A 25,639-nucleotide genomic window follows, 5' to 3' on the forward strand; every position below is an offset into this window, starting at 1 on the left:
CAATAATTCATTTCAACAGCAATAAAAGTTTTTTTTCCTTCTTTTTTAATCATTGTGTCGTCTTTTATTTTTATTTTTATTTTTTTCTACATTGTAGATTAATATTGAAGACATCCAAACTATGAAGGAACACATATGGAATTATGTGGTAAACAAACAAATGCTCAACAAACCAGAATATGTTTTATATTTTACATTCTTCAAAGTAGTTGAATGAGAAGGTGTGTCCAAACTTTTGACTGGTACTGTATGTATTTCTTAATACCTCATTCAATGGTTTTTCTTTATTTCTTTATTTCTATTTTTCAAGGTTTATTCTGCTAAATGCATTTAATCTGAACATAATCAGATAGTTTATTGTACTCCGGCTTTTATGCCCCTACACACTTATTATTTATTTAATTCTGTACAGTACCAGTCAAAAGTTTGGACACACCTTCTCATTCAATGGTTTTTCTTTATTTTATTTTTTCTTTATTTTCTACATTGTAGATTAATATTGAAGACATCCAACGATAAGGTGTTGTCCAAACTTTTGACTGGTACTGTATGTATTTCTTAATTGTTTTGTTTCATATATTTACCCTTATATTTATAGTTATTGGTATTCATGCATTATTTTATTGTGTAAAGTCTTTGTAGTCAGTCGGACCCATTTGAGGGGTGGACGCTCTTCCGGAAGCTGTCAGCTGTGAGACCGCATCCACTGCAATGAGTTTTGAGTGGCCCTGGCAGTATAATTTCCCACCGTTTTTCACGTGAGTAGAGTTTTTCTGCAGCACATTTAACACATGCATCACCTCTGCTTGTTAGTTTTCATTGTTTGCTTGTTATTTAATCGAAATGTGCAGCTTTTGTGAGCTTCCATCAGGGGATCCAGGCCACCAGGCTAAAGGAAGCTCTCTGCTAAGGAAGTGGATTCATTTTCTCCCTACTGGCTTTTTTACAGTTTGTGCATCATCTTCACTTGTTGGCACATTAATGCTCCAATGCATGTTGATATATGCAAACATTAACATTTAGATAATCAACCCTGGTTTGTGCAAGTTTGCAGAATTAGTTCAGCTGTTTTGATAGCTGCAGCTTTAGCTACAACACTAACATGGCCACCAAATATCAAAGTGTGAGCCATCATAATAATAATAATAATAATAATAACTTTATTTATATAGCACCTTTTTAAAAACAAGGTTTACAAATAGAAGAAACATTAAGAACAATGGTTAGGATCAAACTAAACTAAGAAACACAATTAAATAACAAGTGACAATCAAATAAACAAACAAAACAAATAAAATCAAGTGAAATAGGTAAAATATAGTTAACGAATATAAGATAAAATGAAAATGAAACATTAAAACGACGACATCACAAAAAAGCCATTCTGTAAAAATGTGTTTTAAGATTATGTGTCATTATGTGACCCATCATATTATGTGACCTGCCTGGTTTGTATTTCAGCTGTAGAATACCACTGCACATGTATTTTTTTTTATTATGGTTACAAACTATATACAACAATAATATCACTTTTTAAATTCCACATCATAAAGTGCTGCACAAAGGATGCAAAATAAAACAGACAAGTCATACATTCTCAAGTTTAAAAGTAACAGATTAAAAAAAACAATTCAGTGCAAAGCATAAAGCATGCCTATATTAGTCACTCAAGGGGACAAACATTTTTTTCACTCTGTTATTTGTCATTTAAACACAAAGTGGACCTATCCACATTCATTATCATTGAGAGATATCCATGGACAGGTGGGTGGTTCAGTGCCTTGCTCAAGGGCACCTCTGCAGTGCCCAAGAGGGGAACGGGCCCCTCTCCAGCTACCAGTTAACGCCCCACACTTGGTCCGTACCGGGACTTGAATCGGCAACCTTTTTTGTTTCCAAGCCAAGTTCCCACAAAACCTTTTTAAAAAGGAAATTACATTCTTTAAAGGTCAATTAAAATCCAGAAAGAAAAATATGATCACGTCCTTTGATTCTGGTTAAAAGCCTGGCATCTTAGTTCTGTACAGTGTGCAGCTGACGTATATATTTTTGGTCCAGACATGATGGCGTGTAAAGTTGTCTGTATGTTTAATAGTTGCTACTAAAATGAGAATTCCTACGGAGCCCAGATTGTGCTAGCTGTTAAAGTGACTATTACAATCACATCTTTTGATACCAGTAGTGAAGAGGCAGAGTATTGACACCTTAGCTGAAAGTGTTTGGTCAACACATCAGTCTTTTTACTGTTGTTGATCCTCCAGGGCGACACATTTCAGCTTAACACCAGCTGCACGAAAAGACCTCAGTGCTAAAATTCCTGTAAATCAAATGTAACTAGATACCAAACAAATACAAGGAACACTTTCATTTCTTGTTTGGTGATACAGAGGTTGAACTGTACAGTGTACACACTGGCAACCAGTGTTGACGGTGCTGCACAGAGACTGTTGATAAGTGGTGTTTCTCAGTGTGTAAGTTTCAGTAGCGATGCCGGTGGTCAGTGTTACAAAGTAACAGTGTGTTCACTTTATCTGTTACGGTCACCTTTCATCAGGAAGCTTTACACAAGATTTAGAAACCTGGAAGGAAAGATTTGTTTCCATTCAACAGCAAGAGCATCAGTGAGTCGTGATCAGTTGGTGTTAAAGGTCACCCTAGAGGCTTTTCCCAGTGGGCATTGTTTTTGTTGAAACAGGAAAAGACTTTCCACAAACACTTTTGTCAGAAATATACGTATGCTGTATGATTAATATTAAGATACCAGACCAAAAGTAGGTGGAAATAAATAGTTAATACTATGGAAATCCAGTTGAGAAAGTGTTTTTAGATGAAATAACCAAATGGGAATGTATATTTCAGTGAATGAAATACCTGAAAAACATTAAGATGCTTGTCCTGCTCATAAATCGTCCACCACAACTTGAGATAACGCCAGAAAAATCTCTGACGAATATTGTCTCATGTTATCATCTGTTGGTTTATATCTTCATATCGCCCGAGCCAACATCCGAATTATGTTTTTCTTGGTCTGGTTTGGTTTTATTCTGTCAAAAAAGTATGTAAATATAACAAACTTGTACAAATATTCACAAAACACACACAAAAAGCAGAAGAAAAATAGAATTGGAAGACTTTGTGAGGTGCAAAAATCTATAGCATATAACAAGAACAAGCAGACATTGATAAAATGGTCTGAATGTCACGAGACAATCACGGTTCACTACATTTACATGTGGATTGGGTCTTTGTCTAATGTTTGCAGTGCCGTCGGTTTGCTGTTTACATTGTCCTGACATCTTTTTATTTCCTCTCTGTGTGGACAGGCTTCAGCCCAATGTTGACACCAGACAGAAGCAGCTGGCGGCGTGGTGTTCGCTGGCTCTGTCTTACTGCCGGCACCACAAGCTCTACACCCTGGACGTCATGGAGGCTCAGGAGAGCCCCGTGTTCAACAACAAGAAGATAGAACGTATCCTTACAGGCCAAATGTGGCTCTGTCAAGGCCAACATATTACCTTCCAGTCTACAGCTTAATCCAAGATCCTTAAAATACCAAATCCACATTGCCTCTGATGGTGGCCTAGGTTTTATTTGGATTGCTAGTAGATTGTTTTTCAGTTTGTCTCCTTCATTCAGATAAAAACTACCTACAGGATATTATATATTAAAATCTTGGTGTTTTTTCAATGCCATCTCGCTAGCTGCCGTCCACACAGGCTGTGTTGAATTAGCCTCTTATTTTGATGTTCTTTTCTTTGTTTTGGTGAATATAAGTTTCTCATATCAAGATCACTGAATGCACTTTATCAGTTTTTCTGGTGTTACTGTATCTAAAGGGGAACTACACCGATTTCACACATCATAGTCTATTGACAGCTCCTGGACAGTGCAGCTGCTTATGTGAGCATTAAGAATAACTGTATAGAAATAGGAAATCTTCTCACTGATGGTCTCGTTTACTTAGTAAGGTCATATAGAGGCATCGATGTTGAATAGAGACTTTTTCATAACCAGTTAAAAGTTCCTCACGGTAACTTTAACACCCTTTTTTAACTATGGCACCTCAATAAATAAATAGACATTAACAGAATGAAAATGTCTATTTATTTATTTAAATTTAAAACTTAAGTTATTTGTTCTCTTACAGCCTCTTAGTTCAGTCTGTCTTTTTACTTAACCTTTATTCAGACAGGTAATCACATTGAGACACGTAATGTCATTCTCAAGAGGGACAAAATCAAACTTTTCTAGTTTAAAAACATGCTGGAAGCTACCTTATTTGCTACCAGCATAACTCACCCATTCAAAGAGTTGCATTGTGGGTAATGTAGAAGAAAGCCTGGAGTAAAAAAAGTGGATATCTCTGGTTCTGCTGCATCGATTTTGAAACTTTCCGTTAGTAATTTAGGAGAGAAACACTAATTTGGCAGAGTGTCTTTTACAAATGTAAATGTTTTCTTAATTTCCCATTTATATGCTGAGAGCAGGATGAGACGTTTTGAAGTTTAATTTAGCTTCGAGACATTGATTGTTCTCTGTACATTTGTATCTTTATGTTTTTTTTGTTTGCCCTTAACTGGATTCCAGGAAAACTGTCAATGGAAGCAATTCAAGTTGTGTTTGAGGAACTGAGGAAAAAAGGTAAATTTTGTTCTGTCTAAAAGATTATGGATATTTATCTCATTGTCTCGCTGTGAATTCATTTAAACAGCAATAAACCTTTTTTTTTTTCCTTCTTTTTTAATCATTGTGTCGACTCACCTCAGGAAACCTTGACTGGTTGGACAAAAACAAGTCTCGGTGTTTAGTCATGTGGAGACGACCGGAGGAATGGGGAAAGCTAATATACCAGTGGGTGAGTCATGGACCTTTAGACTCATGCTGTTCTGTCTCTGTGCTCTGAACATATTTTGTACATTTGTGTGGCTGACAAATTATACATGAAGAGAAGAAAACGTTCTCTGAAGCAATGAATAAGAAGTACATTTGAAAGCAGTGACAACTAACTTTAAATGGACGAAAAAGCTCTCTTGGTCACTTTTCTGGAATAACCAGATTTCTAAAATGTCATATGAATTAAAGACAAGGTTCTTCTCAACTAGATTTCTCCTGGAGAAAGCGGATTTCTTGCCCATGTAGATATGTAACCAGGGTTTTATTAAGCTGTTTACATGTACACACATGTTAGAGGACAAAGACTGCAGACAGGGAAAGGACTGCTGAGACGTCAGGACGGCAGGATAAAAGAACAGATCATCAGTGATGATGATATAATGATGATGTAATGATGATGTAATGATATAACTGAAATCCCAAATCAGATTAAAACAGAAACTAGCCTCATTAAATCTGATTTCACAACAGAACATTTGATTTTTTGCAGAAAGCATTTGTGAAGCGCTACAGTGCCCAAATATATTTGTTTTGGTCTTTTCATGAGATTCATCGGTAAGAACTAAGATGTAGAATATCAACAGTTTTGCGCTCCAGCAGTCACAACAGTGAGAGAGATTATCAAAAGTCCCAGCTGGATGATTTACTACGAGCAGACCTTAATGTCTGATGAAGACTTTGCCAAAGTTAGTTGCTGCCCCCTATTAAAGGCTCTATTTATAGCCGCATGCTCCAGATCTCATCCTTCTGGTCCCGTCAAAAACACGTGTTGAGCCTGTCCTCACCGGATTTCTTCCGAGTGGCCATTATTCTGTTCTCTGACATTTCAGGTTTCCAAAATCGGGATGGTCAACTCTGTGTTTACTCTCTATGAGTTGTCCAATGGTGATGACACAGAAGGTGAAGGTATGGTACCATTTAAAATAATGTAATCATTAATCTGAGTCAATTCATTTCAGGCTGTTTTAACATATTTTATTTTATTACTTAGAGTATTAAACTTTTGCAGAATCACTGACATCTTTTAAAACACTTCTCAAAAGTAAAAAAAAAAAAAGGCTTATTACATTACATTACATTACATTACATTACAGTCATTTAGCAGACGCTTTTATCCAAAGCGACTTACAATCAGTAGTATATATTACATATCATTACATATCATTCACCCATTCACACACTGATGACAGGCTATTCATTTTATGATTTTAATTAGTCTTTTATGCTTTATTTCCATCCTTTATAAAATCTTTTATAAGAATCTGATTCAGAATCAGTAGGTTTTCTCATAAATGAGTTTGTTTTGGTGTATTTCTGCTTAACATAAAAATAGTAAGAGAAAATTTTATTAAAAATAATAGAAAGTATTGCTAAAATCAGGAAGCTTTATTATATAATTAAATAACTTTAAAATAAATATATATATATATATATTTATATGAATTAAAATGACAAGACTGTGAAATATTATCAAATAAATGCACTATTTATATGAATTAAAATTAAAAACTGTAGCTCTTAAATAGTTTGATCACAAGCCTCTCCTGTAAAGCACCTTGTCACTTAAATTAGCTGAATTAATACTTAATTATTCACATTGCATCCTCTGACAGTTCCTGTGATCTGTTTTCTCCAGAGTTCCACGGTTTAGAAGATTGGATGCTGCTTCGCTCGCTGCAGGCTTTACAGACGGACGGCAAAGCAGAGATCATCACCATGGACGACGGCAAGGGGGTCAAGTTTTTCTAAAAAACGGTGCTGGATTCACACACACACTCCGTCTGCGAGACCTCGTACTGAAACACACGGTGCACCTCAACGCCCAGAGCCAGAGGACGCTTGTCCTGCAGTTGTTGTTGTTGCCTTTTGGTTTGTGCAAAGCCTTTTTATTATTGGAAGGGAAACAATATCATTTCTAGGTGTTTTTGGGGGATAAAGAGCATTTGAGGTGACATTTGTTGCCATTTAAACATGCAAAGGGCCTTTTCAGGGGACTAAATAGTATCTGAATACTCCTGGGGAAACTCTCTCCCCACCAGCTGTTTCTTTATTGTAAATACGACTAGTTTTATCCCGTTTTCTTTCCGCTGTAACAAATTCTCCTCGGTATAATTAGCTGTGGAGCTTTTGGCTCGGCTGTTTTCTCTCTCTCTCTCTCTCTCTCTCTCTCTCTGATCCAACGAGACATCCCAAAGAAATCCCATAATGCAACACCAGAGGGACTTTTTTATTTTGAGAAGAGGAACACCACAGAGACTCCTGGCCCCGACCGACTCAGCTGGTTGTGTAATAATCGTGGACTTCATGTACAGATTGCTGTCATCCTATTATTGTGCTGTAGCTTCTGTTATATCATCCATATCTCTCTCTCTCTCTCTCTCTCTCTCTCTCTCTCTCTCTCTGTCTATATTCAACTTTCTTTTTTTTCCATATCCTGTAGGAAAATAAATTAGAAATTTGCTATATTTGCTTCCTTTTTGTTTCTCTGAGACTTTGTATGTAAAACATGAATGAAGACTTTCTGTCTGCAGCTGTTCTGTATGGATGATCCACACACATCATGTGCTGTGCATTCCTGCCTGTTGGGATGATACAACTCCAGGGAATCCTTCCTGTGTGTGTGTTTCCTGATAACAAGGCTGTGTGTGTGTGTGTGTGTGTGTGTGTGTGTGTGTGTGTGTGTGTGTGTGTGTGACAGTGTGGGGTGTGTGTGTGTGTGTGTGTGTGTGTGTGTGTGTGTACCAGTGTGTGTGTGTGTGTGTGTGTGTGTGTGTGTGTGTGTGTGTGTGTTATGGGACAGGTGGGGCCCAGTGAGCGGCCTTGACTGATAAAAGGTGTCTCGTTTCAGCAACTGTCCTCGGTGTGGCTCCCCCTGCAGGTTAGACTCGTACTTTGCAGGTTAACCATATGACTGACTCTATGGTGATGTGACACCTTAATTCAGAGAAACTGGAGATGCGCTTGTCAGTGAGGGGGGGCCAAACTGGAAGAGGAGACATCCTGCCCTCCTGCTGTTTCCTGGGCACAATGCCAAGTGAACAGGTGGAGGACTATGCCTGGCACATGTCCAGCTAATCAATACAAGGAAATATTAAAATCTATACGTTTATGGATCCTGTTTTTAACACTGCGCCTTCTTTTACTTCTTGTGCAACTCACAAAACAGCCCCAAATGTAACTTTTAAAGATCTTTTTTTGGACACCAATTACGCATAGAATGAAAAGGAACCCATGCTAATGAAATGTTGGGGGATTTAAAAGAGTGCTAGTTTGCAAACACTCCTCCAATCCGCTGTAATTACTCCCTCTGGTGGAGTCAAAGCTGTGCCAAGGGGTGGAGTTTGGAGAGAGCTCGTCTCTCAGCCCCACCGGAGCTCTGTTGATATAGGCAGAGCAGTCCTTCTCCTCCGGAGGTTATGGCTGAGGACTCTGTGGAGAGGAGAGAAGAGGACAGCTCGGATTATTGAAGTGGAACTATGATTTAATCAGCTTTTACGCATTGGAGAGCTTTTACGCACAGCTTTTACGCACCGGCTGCAATGAGTGAGTAGAGCCTTCTTCACCACAATTTCATAATGATTGTAATATGTATGATAATATTGACTTGATTAAAAGACTGGAATGCCTTTTTATTCAATTTATCTATATTTGAATTGAGGAAAAACTGGAGATGTGGGACTAACTGATTATCTATTATTATTATTATTATTATTATTACATACAACACAACGAAAGGCAGAAACACCCTTCTAAGTTATCCATAAGGTTGGCTGTATTCAGGTATAAAGTCATTCCAGTTCTTATAGATAGGCATGTTAAATATATAAACTGGTTCCTTATGTTAACAGACATTGTTTAAAGCCTCTGACATCATGGAGGAGTAGCTCGGACCTGTAACGGTGCCATCCCCACATTTAGGCATCTAAACCGAGAAGGCCACCATGTCACACTTGGTTGAGATCCCAGGACTCGGGTTCCCTGGCCTCCCTGTGGATATGACAGACGACTGCTTTCCTCTGGTGCCATCCGTGCTGAGGACGCAGGGGTTGGGTGCACGGAGGAACTCTTATGGGCTTCAGAAGATCAGCATGGACATCGATTCTCCTCTGTACAGCGGTGCCCTGTCCAAAGCCTTGTCCTGGTCTGCTGAGAACATCCCCACCCTGTCTGAGTCCAGGGCAGAGGAGGAGAAACCCGAGGAGTCCCCGCAGAGGTCCCCCTCTCCGGTCTCCAGCCCGGGCACCAGCTCCAACACCCCTCCCAGCAGCCAGGAGCCCGATGCAGGGTCTCTGGGTGGGAACTGGGGTCCAGTCCCGAGGTCTGGCTCAGAGGAGTCCGAAAATGAACTTCAGAGCAAGAGGAAGAAGATCTCGTCCCGCATCACGTTTGATTCCCAGTTGGAGCAGGAGGAGAAGGAGGACATGGAGACCAAAGCGGTGGCGACCTCCCCAGATGGAAGATACCTCAAATTCAACATCGAGATCGGAAGAGGGTCTTTCAAGAATGTCTATAAGGGACTGGACACGGAGACGACAGTGGAGGTGGCATGGTGCGAGCTACAGGTAGGAAGGCTTCTTATATATTTCACTTTAAGTTGCCAATTTGAATGGTGCATTCAGGAGCACACATTTCATTTGTTTTGAATGAGGAATACTGCATTTTGTTTGCTATTTAAATAGATGAAGCAACAATACATTAGGTCTCAATTCGAATTATATTCCAGGATTAATCTCCTTTAAGTTGCTCTGTTTTTCAGCCCTACTTACACCACATTATCTCACCCACAACACACTTAGGTCAGGAGGTACACAGGCTGATACTTTCCCTACTCTCCTGCCTCATTCAAGCTCTAATCCTCCCTCCGTCAGGTCATCAGAGTTGATGTGAAGCAGCTAATCCACTGATTATTATTCCTTGTTGACCTTGAGTTGGACTGTGTCAGGCCCTGTTTGTGGTAACTCAGGTCAAACTGTCAGCAGCCAGCTCCAACTGAATCAACTCCGTCGGCCATGATCTCCCTCTAATCTTCTGTTTTCATTAACAACCGGTGACACCCCCGACGCCTCCACGGGCAAAAAAACTATAAGAACAACCGAGAGGCAGCAGATCGTTTATACGTTCAGCCGTATATCAGAATTAGGGGATGATAGCGGTTCTATTTGTGCTTTGAAACGTTCCCATCTTGTGGGGCAGCACTAAGAGAGAGTGTGTCTCACGTGTAGCATCACATCACGTGGTTCAATAGCAAAGTGAAGGATTTACAAAGCGTTAAATCCTTGTGTGACATGCATTGGTATCAATATCTGGCACCAATGTGAGCCCTCTTAGGTGTGAAGTTGCTCCCTCTAAACCTCAAATTGAACTCAGCAATCACTTTATTCCGATGAAGATATCGGAAGTTGTTTAAAGACGTTCCTGCAGCACGAAAGCTCCTTCTCCCTTTGCTCAATGAACGCTGCACAGAGGTGGTCTTTGTGTTGCAGGAGGCACACAGACAGTCAGGGATTACACAAGGTGGAGTGAATCTTCCACCAAAAGGGGCTCAAACTCCCGGCACCAGCAGGTTGGGACTTCTGCCTCGAGAGCCCACCTGTCAGTTCACACAACAGGTGTTTGTTTGGGGAAGACAGAGAGAGAAAAGAGAGACCCCGGATGTCCCTTTACCTGTCCCAACTGTTTCACAATCTAACGTCAAACACAAGCAGGGGGGTCCGTCAGTATCAAAGCACTTGCTTTTAACTTCTGCGGAGGGAAAAAGTGCGACACATTGTGTTATTCGGCTCTTTGGCCCGGGGCCCCTGTTGGAAACAAAGCTTGCCATTTCATCTCCTGACTTGAGACATGAGCCCAGTTAAGCCCTCTTTAATCGCCCTCTAATGAGCTTAAAGGTGGCCATTGTTGATATGGTTACTGTTGTGAGAAGTTAACCTCAAAGACTCGGACTTGGCTGCAGCCCGCCCTTCCCGTGTGCCCCCTGATTGCTTAAATGAACACAAAAGCTGGCTGTTGGTGGCTAAACACAATCGCCTCTGTAATGTTGACGGAGCAGCAGTCGGAGGTGCGTCACTGCAAGTCAGGTAGAAAAATGCCCAAAGCTGTTTTAACTATGTGTTGCAGAGCCCGAGCTGTAATCTGCAGGTAGTTAAGATTCAAACTACCTCCGCTCTATTATTCCCATTTATACAAACCACTGTTTGAATTAGTCGTCATGATAACTGAGACTGAGGAGGTGATCTCCAGTGTGCAGAGTGTTGTCTCTGTTGTTCTACTGGTCTGTCTAGGCGTTGTTCACTGGGACTTTCTTTTGTGCCAGCAAACAAAAAGGAAACCATATATTTAGATTCTTCCATGACATGTATCACAAGAGCTCAACCAGGACGGTGAAAGACACAGGACATGGCTCACGTCACTGTTCATAACTAATATTAGGACTATGATACAATAGAACAGTAATCAGAGCTCCCTTTCTCGTCAGGCAAACACTCACATGAAGAATATATATATATATATATACTCATTCATTTATGTATTTAGGTGTATTTAGACGAAGCAAATTTCCAACACTAGTCCCTTGAAGGGGATTTATAGTTTAAGTAATCATTCAAATTGAAAGTGCAGTTTAAAAATCAGTGAATGTCATAATCAAAAACAAAACTACCATCCATGAAAACACACAAACAAACATTCAAACAGACAAATGAAACAACGTGAAAACATTTAGAGATTCCTCGACTAACGCTCGTACGATTTTGTCAACTAATCGATAAGTTTATTTAATGACTGATCTGTAAATCTGAGTTTCTTCAACAAAAGCACCACTTTAAATCTTGTGTTTGGTTGCTTGGAAATAAGTTATTCAGCAGAAAGAACAACAAATCAACCAAAGAGATTAAATGGACTAAGACCAAAATGACAGATTTAGAGAGGCTGCTCTAAAAGCTTTTATAGCATTGACTCAAGTACACAAATAATGACTAGTTGGTGTCATGATTTCAGAAATGGCCATGTGTTTATTGGTGTTGATTGTTGTAGAAAAAATTTGCAAATCACAAATCAGCTTTGAGCTATCGGGTAGGGAACTCCAGAGGCCTGAGGACGACGTGTCTTGGGTTAACACATCGCTGAAAGACATTTATATTTATATTCTTGTTTATTTTTCGCTATCTATCCCACTAAGCTTTTGTGGTTAATGCATTTTTCTTGTCTAACTGTTATAAAGTGATAAGAGGCTGAATATATGTCAGCATGGACGACATCATCAGCTCATTTTGAGTTTATCACAGATATAAAAGCTCCAGTTTTTACTGTTTGTATGCCGATAAAAACCCCAAAAGCGTCGGTACAGAAAGTACGTTCGAGGTAAATTAGAAACTGTTCCAATTAAAATATCTCACTGATTGTTTTACTTTTTTCAACTGTAAAATATAAATGATTATTTCCACACAAAAAATCTAGACATCATACTCAGAGATTCTCGACCTCTGTGTCCTTTCTTATCTAATCAACTCGTTCTTTATACAAACAGTTTTTACTGGAACAAATGTAAAGAAATCTGCGTTATTACAGTTTGACTGAACACAAATTAAGTTTATCTTGAGAGTGGATTGCAACCTTTACTTCACTTGCATTCCTTGTACTTGTAATATTATATATATATATATATATATATATATATATATATATATATATATATATATATATATATATATATATATTATATGCTGTATGATCCTAGAGAAGTTTTCTTTTGTTGGTGCTGTTTCTGCCTTTCGTTGTGTTGTATGTAAAAAAAAGAAATAGATAATAGATAATCAGTTAGTCCCACATCTCCAGTTTTTCCTCAATTCAAATATAGATAAATTGAATAAAAAGGCATTCCAGTCTTTTAATCAAGTCAATATTATCATACATATTACAATAATTATGAAATTGTGGTGAAATAACTTTATTAGGAACTTTAAAACCCTTTTAGACACTTTTCTAAAAGAAGCAAAGCAAAATAAAATAAAAAACCTTCCCAGGTGGCGGCTGCCTAGCAACCCTGCCTCCCCCCCGACTGGCTCACAGGTGACTCGGGTGCCTTATAGGCAACATAAACTGGGCTTAGAGGGAAATGTAGAGTTGATAAAAAATAGATGAGCCGTTGTATGGTCTCCTCCCGGCTTCCATTAATCTACACCGAGGCAGGAATAGTTTACGACCTGCTGTATTTCTCCTGTATGTCATGATTTTATAGCTTCCTTGCATTAAAAACTGCCCCAAAGATATATGACATGTCGAGCATGAAGCTTCTACCCAGCGAAGTCAGAGAGCTACTCTGTAACTGATAGTAATGAGTGCACTGCTGCACATATCCTTTTCGGTCAGCCCTCCTTTCTCAAAGGGCAAATTGTTGCACAATACCTGATCTTATTCAAGGGCAGCTCCCAGCGAGTCTCCTCCGGCCTGCACCGGACACTTTTATACTCATGTGTCATTTTTAAACATGAACCCACACACATTCCTAAATCACGCTCTGCGTAAACATCCTCCACATGCTCTGCTTCGCCACAGACACCTGTATTTTCGGAACTATCAGTGGTTTTATGAGGGACATCGGATTGAGTGCATTTAGAAATACCAGTTGACCAGCAGCCTCGGGTGTATTAATACAAACAAAGACAGTTTTTCTTTCCTTTTTTGGATTATATTTTGGCTAATGGGGAAGACATTTTTGTGGTAACTGTTTCCTGCAGCACAAGAAACTCTCTAATGATAATAAACTTATTTAGTTTATCAGTTGTTCATCGGTGCTGCTTTGTATAGACGGATAGTTTCAGTGCACGTTGCATAATCGAGTCTAGCAAACAGTATCCATTTAAACTATAATGTAGAAGTGAAAATGTAGTTTTCTTTGTCGTCATTGGTAGTGAGCCTCAATATTGTTTGGTACCAACTGAAATGTGTCTTTAGCACTAAAAGTTGGTGTTGAATGTCGGGTCAGATTTTTGATACTGTAGTTCCTCATTTAAATCATATTTTTGCCACTTTTAGATTGTATTTTATTTGATAAAGTTCTGGCTCATGTGGTTAGAGAGCATTTAAAGGAAGAGTTGACATTTTGGCACCTATATTTATTACTTGCTCACAACATTCATATCCGTCTGTAGTATGACAGCCATCACTCTTTAGCTTAGCATTGCATAAAAGCTCCATCCAGTGGGTAACAGCTCGCCTGGCTCTATTGATTTTACAGACTTTTTCCCCCACATATATGAAAAATAAGGACATTTTTCAAAATGTCTGCTTCTTCTGTTGGATTTGTGGAAAAAACATAGTATATTTCTCAAAGTAAAGAACCAAAAAACAACTTGCATTAGCACTAGTATCAAACATTTTTAAAAGATATCCAGCCCTTGTCATTAATCCGGTTTAGCTTCGTCTGTCTGTATTAGTGCATTTTTTAAAACTTCAACAAATAAGCCACAATAATTGAATAATAATTTCAACCATCTTTCATGCAAAAATGTCAATCATTCAACGGTTCCACCTTCTGAAATGTAAAGAATTGGTGTAATTCCCTGTTTTATAGTAGTGATTAGTGTGTTCTTAACTTCCTCAAAAAGTTTCTGATAAAGCATAACTTTTAATCTTAATTTACTTTACTTGACAAATATATTATAATATTACATTCTGCCTAAGCATCACCTCCTCCGTAGTAAGATCTGGAACCATTAATGAAAGTGAGCTGATACCGGAGAAAGAGCTGGAAGCTGCAACTGTTTATGTATCAGCTCAGAGTTTTAATGCTCATTTAATAACCCCCCGGATTAAATTAAAGCTGTAAAACCTTATTAACGTCTTGCTACTCTGGAGTTAAGAGGTTCAACAACAAAGCATAAATCCAGCCCTTTTTTTTCTCTCCTCGTGCTCTCCAGGGCCTCACACAAACCGGGCTGCGTAACCTTTATCTCTGAAAGTGGCTAGTGTTCTGTGACTTAACACAAGCTGTGGGCTTCCTATCAGTCCAGTTGTAGCCAACATCAACACTGTCTTTCCTCGCAGGGCGCAGCGAGATCCAGCTTATCAGGGCCTGCCAAAGTTCTCAGAGGAGAAAGTGGCGGAGGCCCGAGAGGACAGCCTGCATTTACACATGGCAGCACGTCACTTTGACGCCAGGCCGAACTGTTTGTTTGCTTTCGCCCTGCACAGTCCTGTGTCACCTATAAAACATGTACTGTACAAAAAAAAGTGCACCCATTTGGCGATTGCCCTGCAAGATACAGCCTGTCTGTATCGTACAGTATGTACTCTTTAAGCTGGATAACAGAGTCTCATTGGCTGCTGTTGATAGTGTGTTAGTGTCTTTTTTAGGGCGGATACCCCGAGGCCGTTTGGCGTGTTCTGTACGTCTCTGTGGGAAACTAAATTGCTAGGTAGGTGCGACGGCCGTTAAATGTGTTTTTTCTATTTGTCTTAGTTACGTGATAGACGTTTGACTGCACACTGGGAGGGCTTCTAAGTGAATCTTAACAGGAGGAGACCGTGCAGGAAGTAGATGTGCGGTTGATACAAACTTATCAGATACTTTGACTATTTAAGGGAACTGCACTTAGAGTTCCTTAAGTGTCAGAGAATGAAGTGACCAGTGTCCCTGAAGGCCGTATTTAACTTAAATGGTAAATTAGAGATGTGATTGCAGATTGCAACAAGCTAATGATCCCTCTGATCACTCCTCCCTTTCAAAGACTGTGTGAACGTGAGCAGCGGAGTGCAAACCCTCGCTCAGAGGTTATCCCATAATAACACTACTTTAGGGGAAATGGAAGGCAAATTTCAGCTGGCGTTTCCACGGTTTTTGCGCTCAGATGCTCACGTTCACATGTTGGAGAACTACGGTGGCCTTCAGTTAACATAAAAACCCGAAATGCCCATTCTAAAGCTGGTGTTTGTTTTCCCTTCTGGGCTACTGTAGAAACGTGTGTATGTAGACATGAAAGGCTAATTCTAAGCTAACGAAAACACAACAATTCTTCTTTTCAGGTGACTATACACTAATGAAAGCTTAGTTACGAATATTATATTCAATTTCTGCTAATATATCCTCCAAAATGCTTCACACTGGCCCTTTAATTTATCACAACATGGTTTTTCATGATGCATAAGTAGCTTATTAGTCGTGTATTTACTTTATTAAATTGTATTGTATTTAATGGGAGTAGTCTGCGATGTCTGTCAACACAAAATGAATAACACGTGACAGACATTATTCTTGTTATTTATTATTCAACGTAAGAGTTGGAACATATTATTACAACAATGCGTTTACAATAGCTCTGTCATTTTTTGATTAAGAGAAAGCTAAACGTGATATCGTTAGATAAGCCAGCAGTCTGGCCATGGAGACGTACAAACACAGTAATCTGACTTTCTGTTTGTTTTTCTATTAAGTTCAAGTTCTCAACAAACATACAAAATATTCTGTTAAGGCACAACTGACAAAATTGATCACAAGCTTCGCCTGCCGCCTTTAATCATAATGATAAGAAAGATAATTATCTTTCATCTGTCAGCAGCACAAAGCTTTTTCAACTCTGCAGCCACAAACTGAGCAAGTGGAAAAAATTACAAACTGCTTCTCCGTCTATTCGTCGATTCTTCATATGAGAGATTTCAGCAAGTGGATTTGTTCGCCAGTTTTCCAGTAAGAGTGTCTTCTGGTGACCCAAATATTATACAATCACTGGCTCTGCTTCATGTTTTCAAGCTTGGTTTTTGATACCAGGCATGTCCTTGCAAGAAAACTTCAATATCGATTCCTCTAGGAGACTCTTTTTGTGTCTTTTTCAAGAAACACAAATACATATTTACTATATTTATATATATATATATAACTAATGGATATGTGCCCTGGACTCTCTATATCTACTGGAACCATCTTTCTGTCAATGCATCTATCAAAACTATTCTTCATAAAGATAATTGCTAACACACTTTAGGAGTCTGTGCAAAGTTTAATAAAAGCAATCTTGCAGGTTAATTGAATGTCACGCTGTGCACGGTGGGTCTAAAAAAATCTCTGTCGCAATCTGTGTCAGATAGAAAAATATCAACTTCAATTTTATTCTGTTAACTGCACTATATTATGTTGTGAACGTGTATATTTCCTTTTTATCATATTGCTTTGTTTTATTTAAATCTTACCTCAGATGTCTTTATAGCTATTTTTGTATACCTGCACTGTTAAATAAAACTATTTATTAATGAATAGATAGATGAATATTGAAAAAACATGCTCACAATCACGTTAGCACTTTTCTAAAAACAGTTTTTATGAAGTGCTTTACATAAAATAAAACCCAAAAGCAACAAGAATAAAAATACTCCAGGACAACTTTTTTTTAGGTTGATGATGGAATATATATATATATATATATATATATATATATATATATATATATATATATATATATTATAATTAATTGATTACACTGTCTACAAATGATCAGCAAATAGTGACAAATGTTTTTCCTTATTTTCCATGTTTTTCAAAATGCTAGTTTTGTGCGACAAACAGCCCAAAACCCAAACATAATCTTTAAAATGATGTAAAAAAGAGAAAAGCAAATCCTCATATTCCAACTTGATTGATAAATGACTTATCCTATTGATTAATTGGTTGTCAAGGTTGTTGATGTTTGACTTTGTCGTTCGATTAATTCAAAAAGTTTCTCTCACAATTTTCAACTGTTGCAGAGGATAATTCAATATCCTACAGTGGAAATAAATCAGTTCTACACTGGAAATACCCGTTTTCTCCTCAGTATTTACAGTATTGACAGTGTTTCGACTGTACAGCCGTCCCTTTAGAGGAAAACGTGATCCCCATGCGGTTTGAGGCCCGAGTCCTGCTTCCTAAACAAACCCAGAGTTGTAAAAAGCTGTGAAGCCATAGTTGGTCAGGGGAAAAAGACTTCTCCACAGGGGTCACCTCTGGTCATTTCTGACCTGACCACGTGTGTCGGAAGCGTGCGGGACGGAGGCGTCGGGGGTGTAAATGTGCACGTGAGTCCTGGGATGAATCGACCCATTGGTGTACAGTAATGCGATGGCCGTCAACAAACACTTGTAACGTGTTTCCAGTCAACAAGAAAGCTTTCATCCGTGTTCCTCCCGGGGCTTGAACTGTGCCGTCTTAGTTCACATTCGAGTCGAGCGTTCGTACATATTTTATCTTGTTGCCTTCCTGTGACAAGGAGCACGGCTCGCATACTGTCACTTCGTAAACTGTATCCGGTGCTGGTTGCCAGTGTCACTTGATACAGCACATCCTCGTTTGTCAGTGTAACACTATGCGGCTGCACCTCTCCTGCGGCCAAATAAACGAGTCACCAGAAATACCGTTTCAACATGTTTCACTCTACAGACTTTCACAAAGACATCTATAAGAAAAAACTCATCTTTTCTTGATTATGAGGTGAATAAAAGAATGTTAGAAATTCTTTTTCCGGTATGTGGAATTTCAAGTGGTATTCAAGGATTTTTTTATCAGCTTTATATATATTAAAAGAAGACAAACCTGAGATGAAAGCACCTTCTGTGTTTTGCAGGCGGTTGCTGAGCCTCGGGGTCATAACAACCTCAGAGGGCTTTGCACACACGTCACAGTCAAACAGTAGTTCCCAGCAAAGCTTGGCATATATTGTTCTGCCGGGAGTTCCAGATGTTTGGAGCTTTGTGCATCAGGACAGATCAAACTGTGGCATCTTCAGTGACGTTCAAACCTCCATACCTGGAGATCAAGACACAGTGACCTTAAGGGGGGCGTGAGATTAGATTAGATTCAATGAAACTTTGTTATCGCACAGACTGCAGGTACTGAGACAACAATGCAGAGATGATAACCAACAAAGGATAAGATGCATTTCTATACAAATTTCTGCAACAGTTAGCCGTCTAATCGGTTAGTCGATCAATAGAAAAATAATCAATTTTTTCATGCAAAAATGACAGAAAAATCTGTTTTCAGCCTCTCAAATAAGCAGATGTCCTGCTTTTTCTCTGTGTTATATCATATTAAACTTAATATCTTTGGGTTTTGGACTGACAAAACAAGACATTTAAAGACTTCACCTTGGACATTTTCTACTAGTTTATTTACATTTTACTGGCCAAAAGATTAATCAATATATCCCAAAATAATCTGCAATAATCGATAATGAAAATAATCGTGAGTTGGCGCCCTATAAGAAACCCTTGAAGTGTTTTTAAATAGATAACTAATGTGTTTATTAATGATTGTTTCATAATTTACATGTACTTTACAGATCATCTCACAAGCCATTTGTAGGAACAATCTTCTGGTTGCCAGGTTTTAAAGATGGTTATTATTGATACCAAACAATCTGGAAGACAAACAGTTTGTGAACCACTGGCCTAGATCTTCTGGAGTCCGACTATGTGACACTCATGTAGTAAAATAACCATAAGTACGAGCAAATACTGTTACTGACGCCAGAAGATCTAAGGAATCCGCCCAGAGGGGATATACCTTTTTAAAACTTGACAGATCTGTATTGTCTGATACAGATCTGTTGAGGCCTGTAGTAATGGTAGCACAGATTATAATTGTCGTAAACATTTTTTTAAATAATTACATGAGGTCATTCTTGTAATCAGGGGCGGCTGTGGCGTAGTGGAGAGCAAGGTAGTTCTCCAATCAGAGGGTCGGTGGTTCGATACCCGGCTTTGGCAGTCGATGTGTCCTTGGGCAAGACACTTAACCCCAAATTGCTCCTGAAGGCTTGCCATCGGTGTGGACTGGATGATGAATGTTAGTTAGAGTCTGATGGTGGCACCTTGATGGTAGCCTGTCATCAGTGTGTGAATGGGTGAATGATATGTAATATACTACTGACTGTAAGTCGCTTTGGAGAAAAGTGTCTGCTAAATGACTGTAATGTAATCAGATTGAGAGCTTGTCTGGTTCCATTTACTAACGTCAAGGATTAGATGATATCTTCGTACAAATAAAGGTAATTGTGAAGCGGTTGGAGCGTTATGTTTCATGTTCGGATCATTCAAAAATGAATGATGTCCCTTTCAGCATATAATATGTATGTTTTATGACTTCCTAATGGCTCATTCTTAAGAGGTCAAAAACATGACACTGTCAAACAGCAGAAGATATATCATTTTATTAATGTGATTCAAACAAAAAAAGACAATGACGTAAATTCATGCACAATAAATAAATCCAGTAACAGTGACCGATCAAAAAGGTTGTAAAGATATACGCACACAGATTATTGTTTGCAGTGGCTCAGTGTAATCAGATTTAAGAGCCCACAGGTTTCGCCCTTTATAGCTGTCCTGGACGTAACCATGACGACGCTTTGACAGGCTGCTATGTCCGCTTTTGCCATACGTTTCTCACCCTCGGCGTGCAGGATGAACAAGTATCTCATGTGACACATTACTTGTTTATTGAACTCTCACACAGCTTAGTCCTACAGAAGGGAGGAAAGTTACAAACAAGCAGTGGTGAACACAAGCTCTTGAAATTGCCGAAGGGTTTTGACACCTTGTTTAAACTTTGGTCATGAAAGAAAGCATTTTATGGATTGTGTGATTGCAAAAACAAGTTCGGTTGGACGACCCAAAACTAAGCTGCTCTGCATGTATTTTTGAGGACATATCTTTAACATGTCTTCCAGGCATCTTGTGATCTTTCTGTGGTTTCTCTGCAGAGGACAAAGTGTTGTGCTGCATTCACACTGTTCTCTTTAAATGCCGTTACAGACGAGCAGAACAGCCTCCTGCATTTCAAAGCTTCCTTTTTCCTTGCAGGGTTGTTTTGATCCGATTTGAGCATCCTCTTGTTTTTCTAGTTTAACTTTGACCTGAGGTCAGCGGAAAAGTGTCACACTGGCCTTAAAACTGAAAACACGCCCGACCATCACCAGTGGTAAAAATACAAAACATATCGATTTGCTGATATTCAGCGATTGCAATTTCGATTTAAGCGTTTAATGGACCTTAATAAGCAAATGACTGTAATGTAATGTAATGTAACTGTAGAATAAGTCATTTCCGTCAACACAAGCTGCCGTGTCAAAGCGTAACAAAAGACAATAATACAGGATTTAAAGATGTGGATGAATGAGGTGGATCAGGTGGATCAGGTGGGTGGCGTGCAACGAGAAGTTACCAGTTTGTGTAATTGCGCAATGCAAATCTCAGTTTGAAAGGCGAGAGGATTATTTGAGAATAAAGGTCTTTGAAGGGCCGTAGTGTGAGTGCAGAGAGCAGTTTATAGAAGAATGTTAACCGAGGTTTTAGTGAGTCACTAAAAGCAAACATCAGACGGGTTAAGAGATGTCAAGAATAACTAAGTAAACACACTAAAGATACCAGATCGGCCAGATCTCAAACAGATAAATCTTAGTCTAACAAGGTGATGCAATACTTTCTGAGGCAGCTCATACTGTACAGTACAGAGGACAACCTTGTACTTTGTGCAAATATATTAAAGCTAGACCGATATATCGACCTGCTCAATATATGGGCCGATTTTAGCTTTTTACGTTTATGATTTGGGTGTTATATGTCGGCCGATAAGTAATAAGATAAAGCAGTGCAAATATGCCAAAGAAAGTAGGCTTAAGTGTATAGTTTGCACACCAGAGAATACTAAAAAGTAGATTTTTTCACCTGGAAAATGTACTGCAAGACTGTATTTTTGCCACAATTTTAAAATGAATAGATACATTCAAAAAAAAAAAACAGGAACAAAGTAATTTTGTCATTTTTTTGTGGTGTATTGTTATCTGATTTTGTACTGCCTCTAAATCTAGATCGGATCAGGCTGTAAAATATATTAATTTCTTGAAAAAAGGATCTAAACCAAATGGAAAAAAAGACTTTACTTTGTTGGAATACACGGGAGACAGTGTAATCCTGCATCTAGGTCTCTCTCTTACTCCTAGCAGGTAATTAGCCGGGCGCCACAAGTCGGGTCACGTAGTCGGTGTGAGAGCGGCAGTCAGAGGCCGGTTTGAGTCCCCGATCCTGATGAGATTAATGGCTAACCGCCCTCTGCCCGCTCCATTTACAGAACATGTCAGGTTTCTCTTGGAAAAGAGCACACTGCCACCTCAGTTCTGCCCTGCAAACATCTAAATGCAACACTGTACCAGTGTGAGTGCCTACGTGCGTGTTTGTACAAGGCGCATGTCAATCAAGACGGGTATGTCAGTCTAAAGGGCATGAGGTCAAACTGTGTTTTTTTTTTCCTCTTTGCCTTTGACCTCAATCCTGGTTCTTGGCGAGCTGGTTGTCAACGCCTCCCGAGGCCATGCAAGTTCTCCCCTGCCTACTCAAAAGGTCTCTGTGAACTCTGGTCTCTATCTGCAGGGCTTCTCACTGCGTCTGGAACATGGGAGTTTGGGCCTGTTAACAGCAATTTGAATAAAATGTTGAATACAGGAATATGAGGGGAAGATTTATCTTTTAGGGCCTAGAAGGGTTCAAACAGATGTCAAGGTAGATGGAAAAGTATGCAAGATTAACCCTGGAATACACAATAAAATCTTCTTTGACATATTATGATAGCAGTTTTCATAATCGATTCATTGTTAAATCCATAAAGTCAGAACATAGTCATAAATGGCTATTACAATTACCAAGAACCCTTTAAACACTTTATTACTTATTGTCAACAAATGCAAAGACCAAAGCCAACAATGAATTGGTCCTTCTAACAAGTAGGCTGTTGTCTTTGTAGCCAAAGTCTGATCTCATTCCTCTGAGCCATAAAGCTCAATTTATTTTACAGAAAACTATTAAAAACACTAATACATGAGCCACACTGCTGCACTGAGCGACCTCTTCCTTCATTCCGCTAAACATGGGCACTGTAGTTTTATTTTGAGTTAATCCCACATTCACCATCCTGCTGCTGTACAGTATAAATACTAACGAGATCACCAAATGTGTGTTAATCCGCCGCTGAAAATAGTCCCCAACAAATGCACTATTTAGTCCTGTTTGATAAAAACTATAGTGACAAATGAGTTTAGAAAATTACTGCTATTAGAATTGTCATTTTGTGTGGATTTTGGCGTTCCCCGTGGACAAAACCGCTAATGTTTCTGAGCACCAGACTCCCTTTACAAAACCTCTCATTTTACACTGCAGCAGGGTCTGACAGTCTGCCCAGCTCAGTTCTGGTTCTGGTTCTCCCATGACTCTATTCCTTCAAGCGGGTCCAGCAATACGTCCTGGGTCTCGAGCAGCGTTGTGTTGTGTTGGCTGCTGGAACTCCGACTGCAGGTCGAAGGCGGCAACGAAGCCGGATCTGGTTCTGTGCATGATGGGCTGAAGTTTCTGTGAACCTGCGTGACTTCGTCTAATTTCACGCTGAATCCGACCCGGTTGCACTGATTAGAAGCGGTCATATAGGTATCAGTATTAAACTGAGACTGTTTCATATCCATATAAATGTTCCTCAAAGTAAATTTAACATTGTTTTGAATGCAGATCCAAGTATTCAAGAAGACTGCATTGAACCTCCAGCTTCTAACCCTTAACACACATCCCTGTGGGCTATAAGTGCTATAAGTAAATCTACTTTTTTTACCTGCCCTACTTTTCCCTCTGTGTTTAGTCAAGATTCCTACCGACACCACACGTCTGCCCACACCGACTGGGAGGTTCCTAAAACCCTGGTCAGACTTTTATCTATTTGAGTGCAACATCACGACTGTTCGGTGCAGTTTTTAAGACCCCAACCACCTGAACACCACCTGGTTTGGTGCAAAATGTTGGCCGACGTGTCGTGTCCATGTCCTGGTTGTCATAATAGGGGCGCTGACAGGGGCTTCTTAATACCAGTGGCTCCTCTACCATCAACACAAGCTTATGTAACTCCACTTATGTGGCACCGAGCCCAAATATTTCCAACCTCAGCTATTGCAGACCCCCAACTCAACACACACACACACACACACACACACACACACACACACACACACACACACACACACACACACACACACACACACACACACACACCTCCCAGCAGCAGCTAAGAATAAAATATCCAGCTGGAAGAGGCGACGGTATGAGAAAGGATTTAGGAGAGGCTCATTTTTGTTTTTATGGATATCATCGCTTGCCTTTATAAAACGGAGATTGTTTGTTTTTATGGCTCCCCCTGCGTCGCATTCTCCAGTGTTGCACAATGTTTTTTGGCCTCGTTTTTTAAAAGATGGGAGGGGGAAAGAGAGCAATGGCGACAGAAATATCTCATGGGAAAGTTAGATAAAAGCTGTGCACAGCTGTCAACAGAGGATTCCTTCTTTTGGGGAAATGCCACAGGGACTCTGAGGAAAGACGGATATCATTAAGTCAAATTGAGACATCTGTAATGAAGGAAATCATCATGTCCACTAATTGGTTTTAATGTGAAAATAGTCTCAGTCGAACTGAAGTGTTTCTGTGTGGTTGGTTTTAGTCACAGCTTAAGTGCGTGTTTTTACTAGGAGGAGTCGTTATTTTACCCTGAAATTAAGCAGCAACAATAATAATAAAATCACATAACAGCATGGCAGTGTTAACGCAGTTCATATCTGTGCTTTGTTGTTTCCATCTGTACTTCATTTTCCACTTTAAATGAACAATTCGTCTGTTTTTTGGACACGTTTTTTGATGAGTCACATGAAATAATTCCCCGTTTGTTCTACAGCTCACATTTTTTGCCACAGCAGGACTTTTAGTTTTTTTCCAAGAGCTCCTCTGACGTTGCCAAACGACGTCTGCATTTTGCATTTTTAGTACTTTGCATTGCCAAACTCTAGTAAGTCCTGCGGTTTTTGGAAGTGTCAGAGCCTCCAAGTGGCTCGGCCGCGTGCCACAACTGACGCGTGTTGCACTGGACTCGGTCGGCCGCTGCACAGGGCGACTATCCGTGGGAGGCAAAGCTCGCTACACACGGGGTCTGGTGTTATCGCGCTTAGATACATAAATATCCAGATGCACATCAACCCATAAACCCCCTGACTCACTCACAATGGCTCATGCACAAACCACACACATTCTACCCATGACTTGTGTATGTAAACCTCAATGTCCATTTATTTGCCGTCTTTAAGGTCCTTTTTCATATACAAGTCGAACTGGCTTTTTTTACGAGATACATTACCATTTGAGGGATCTGATTAGGTGACATTTTTAAACGTGTTAGAGTCATTTCTTTAAGATGTTCTTGTAAAACCATTTAGTACTTCTGACAGAGGTCTTGAGGAATAAGCTGCAGCTTGTGATCACATCCTAAACCGATCACCCCAAAGAGTCGCCTGTGTGTCTTGCTTTTGAGCCCTGGGCCTCATGTCAGAGCCTCTGGCGTAATGTGACGTCCTGACAGGTGACTGACGCAGGTAAAAAAGGGTCTTGCAGCTTTGCGTCACCAACGGCAGCACCTCTTCACTCACTGAGAAGGAGCAGAGAGGAAGGAGAGAGAGAGAGAGAGAGAGGAGCGGTCAAGTTGATTGTAAGCATAAACATATGCAGAGCTTTTTTTCCCAGAAATCCACCTCAATGCAGGATTCATGGCCCTGAAGTCTCCCAGGAGTTTTCCACCAACCACCCACCGCAGGCAGAGTTTCTCCAGCAGCAGCTAAAATCGGCCCATTCATCCTCAGGAAGCACAAAAATGTCTTTGTTCGTCCGGCGTGATTGCAGCGTTCAGTTTTACGTTGGATTTCGA

At 39.6% G+C, this 25,639-nt stretch overlaps 2 protein-coding genes across 2 annotated transcripts in view; both read left to right on the top strand.

Annotated features, from left to right (window-relative positions):
* The first annotated feature begins 675 nt into the window (after window positions 1-675).
* On the top strand, window positions 676-7,339 carry vps25 (vacuolar protein sorting 25 homolog). Its single transcript, XM_054599023.1, has 6 exons — window positions 676-758; window positions 3,324-3,469; window positions 4,588-4,641; window positions 4,767-4,855; window positions 5,724-5,799; window positions 6,530-7,339. Exons 1-6 carry the CDS (start codon window positions 712-714, stop codon window positions 6,640-6,642), a joined length of 525 nt encoding a protein of 174 aa, XP_054454998.1. The 5' UTR covers window positions 676-711; the 3' UTR covers window positions 6,643-7,339.
* Window positions 7,340-8,834: 1,495 nt separating this feature from the next.
* The window catches only part of wnk4a (WNK lysine deficient protein kinase 4a), a 44,291-nt gene continuing 27,486 nt past the window's right edge, over window positions 8,835-25,639 (top strand). The window contains exon 1 of the mRNA XM_054599523.1: window positions 8,835-9,455. Coding sequence (XP_054455498.1) covers window positions 8,835-9,455 — 621 coding nt within the window. The remainder of the gene's footprint in view (window positions 9,456-25,639) is intronic.

Source organism: Anoplopoma fimbria, chromosome 5 (assembly GCF_027596085.1).
Source record: "Anoplopoma fimbria isolate UVic2021 breed Golden Eagle Sablefish chromosome 5, Afim_UVic_2022, whole genome shotgun sequence".
In the NCBI taxonomy this organism is placed as follows: Eukaryota; Metazoa; Chordata; class Actinopteri; order Perciformes; family Anoplopomatidae; genus Anoplopoma; species Anoplopoma fimbria.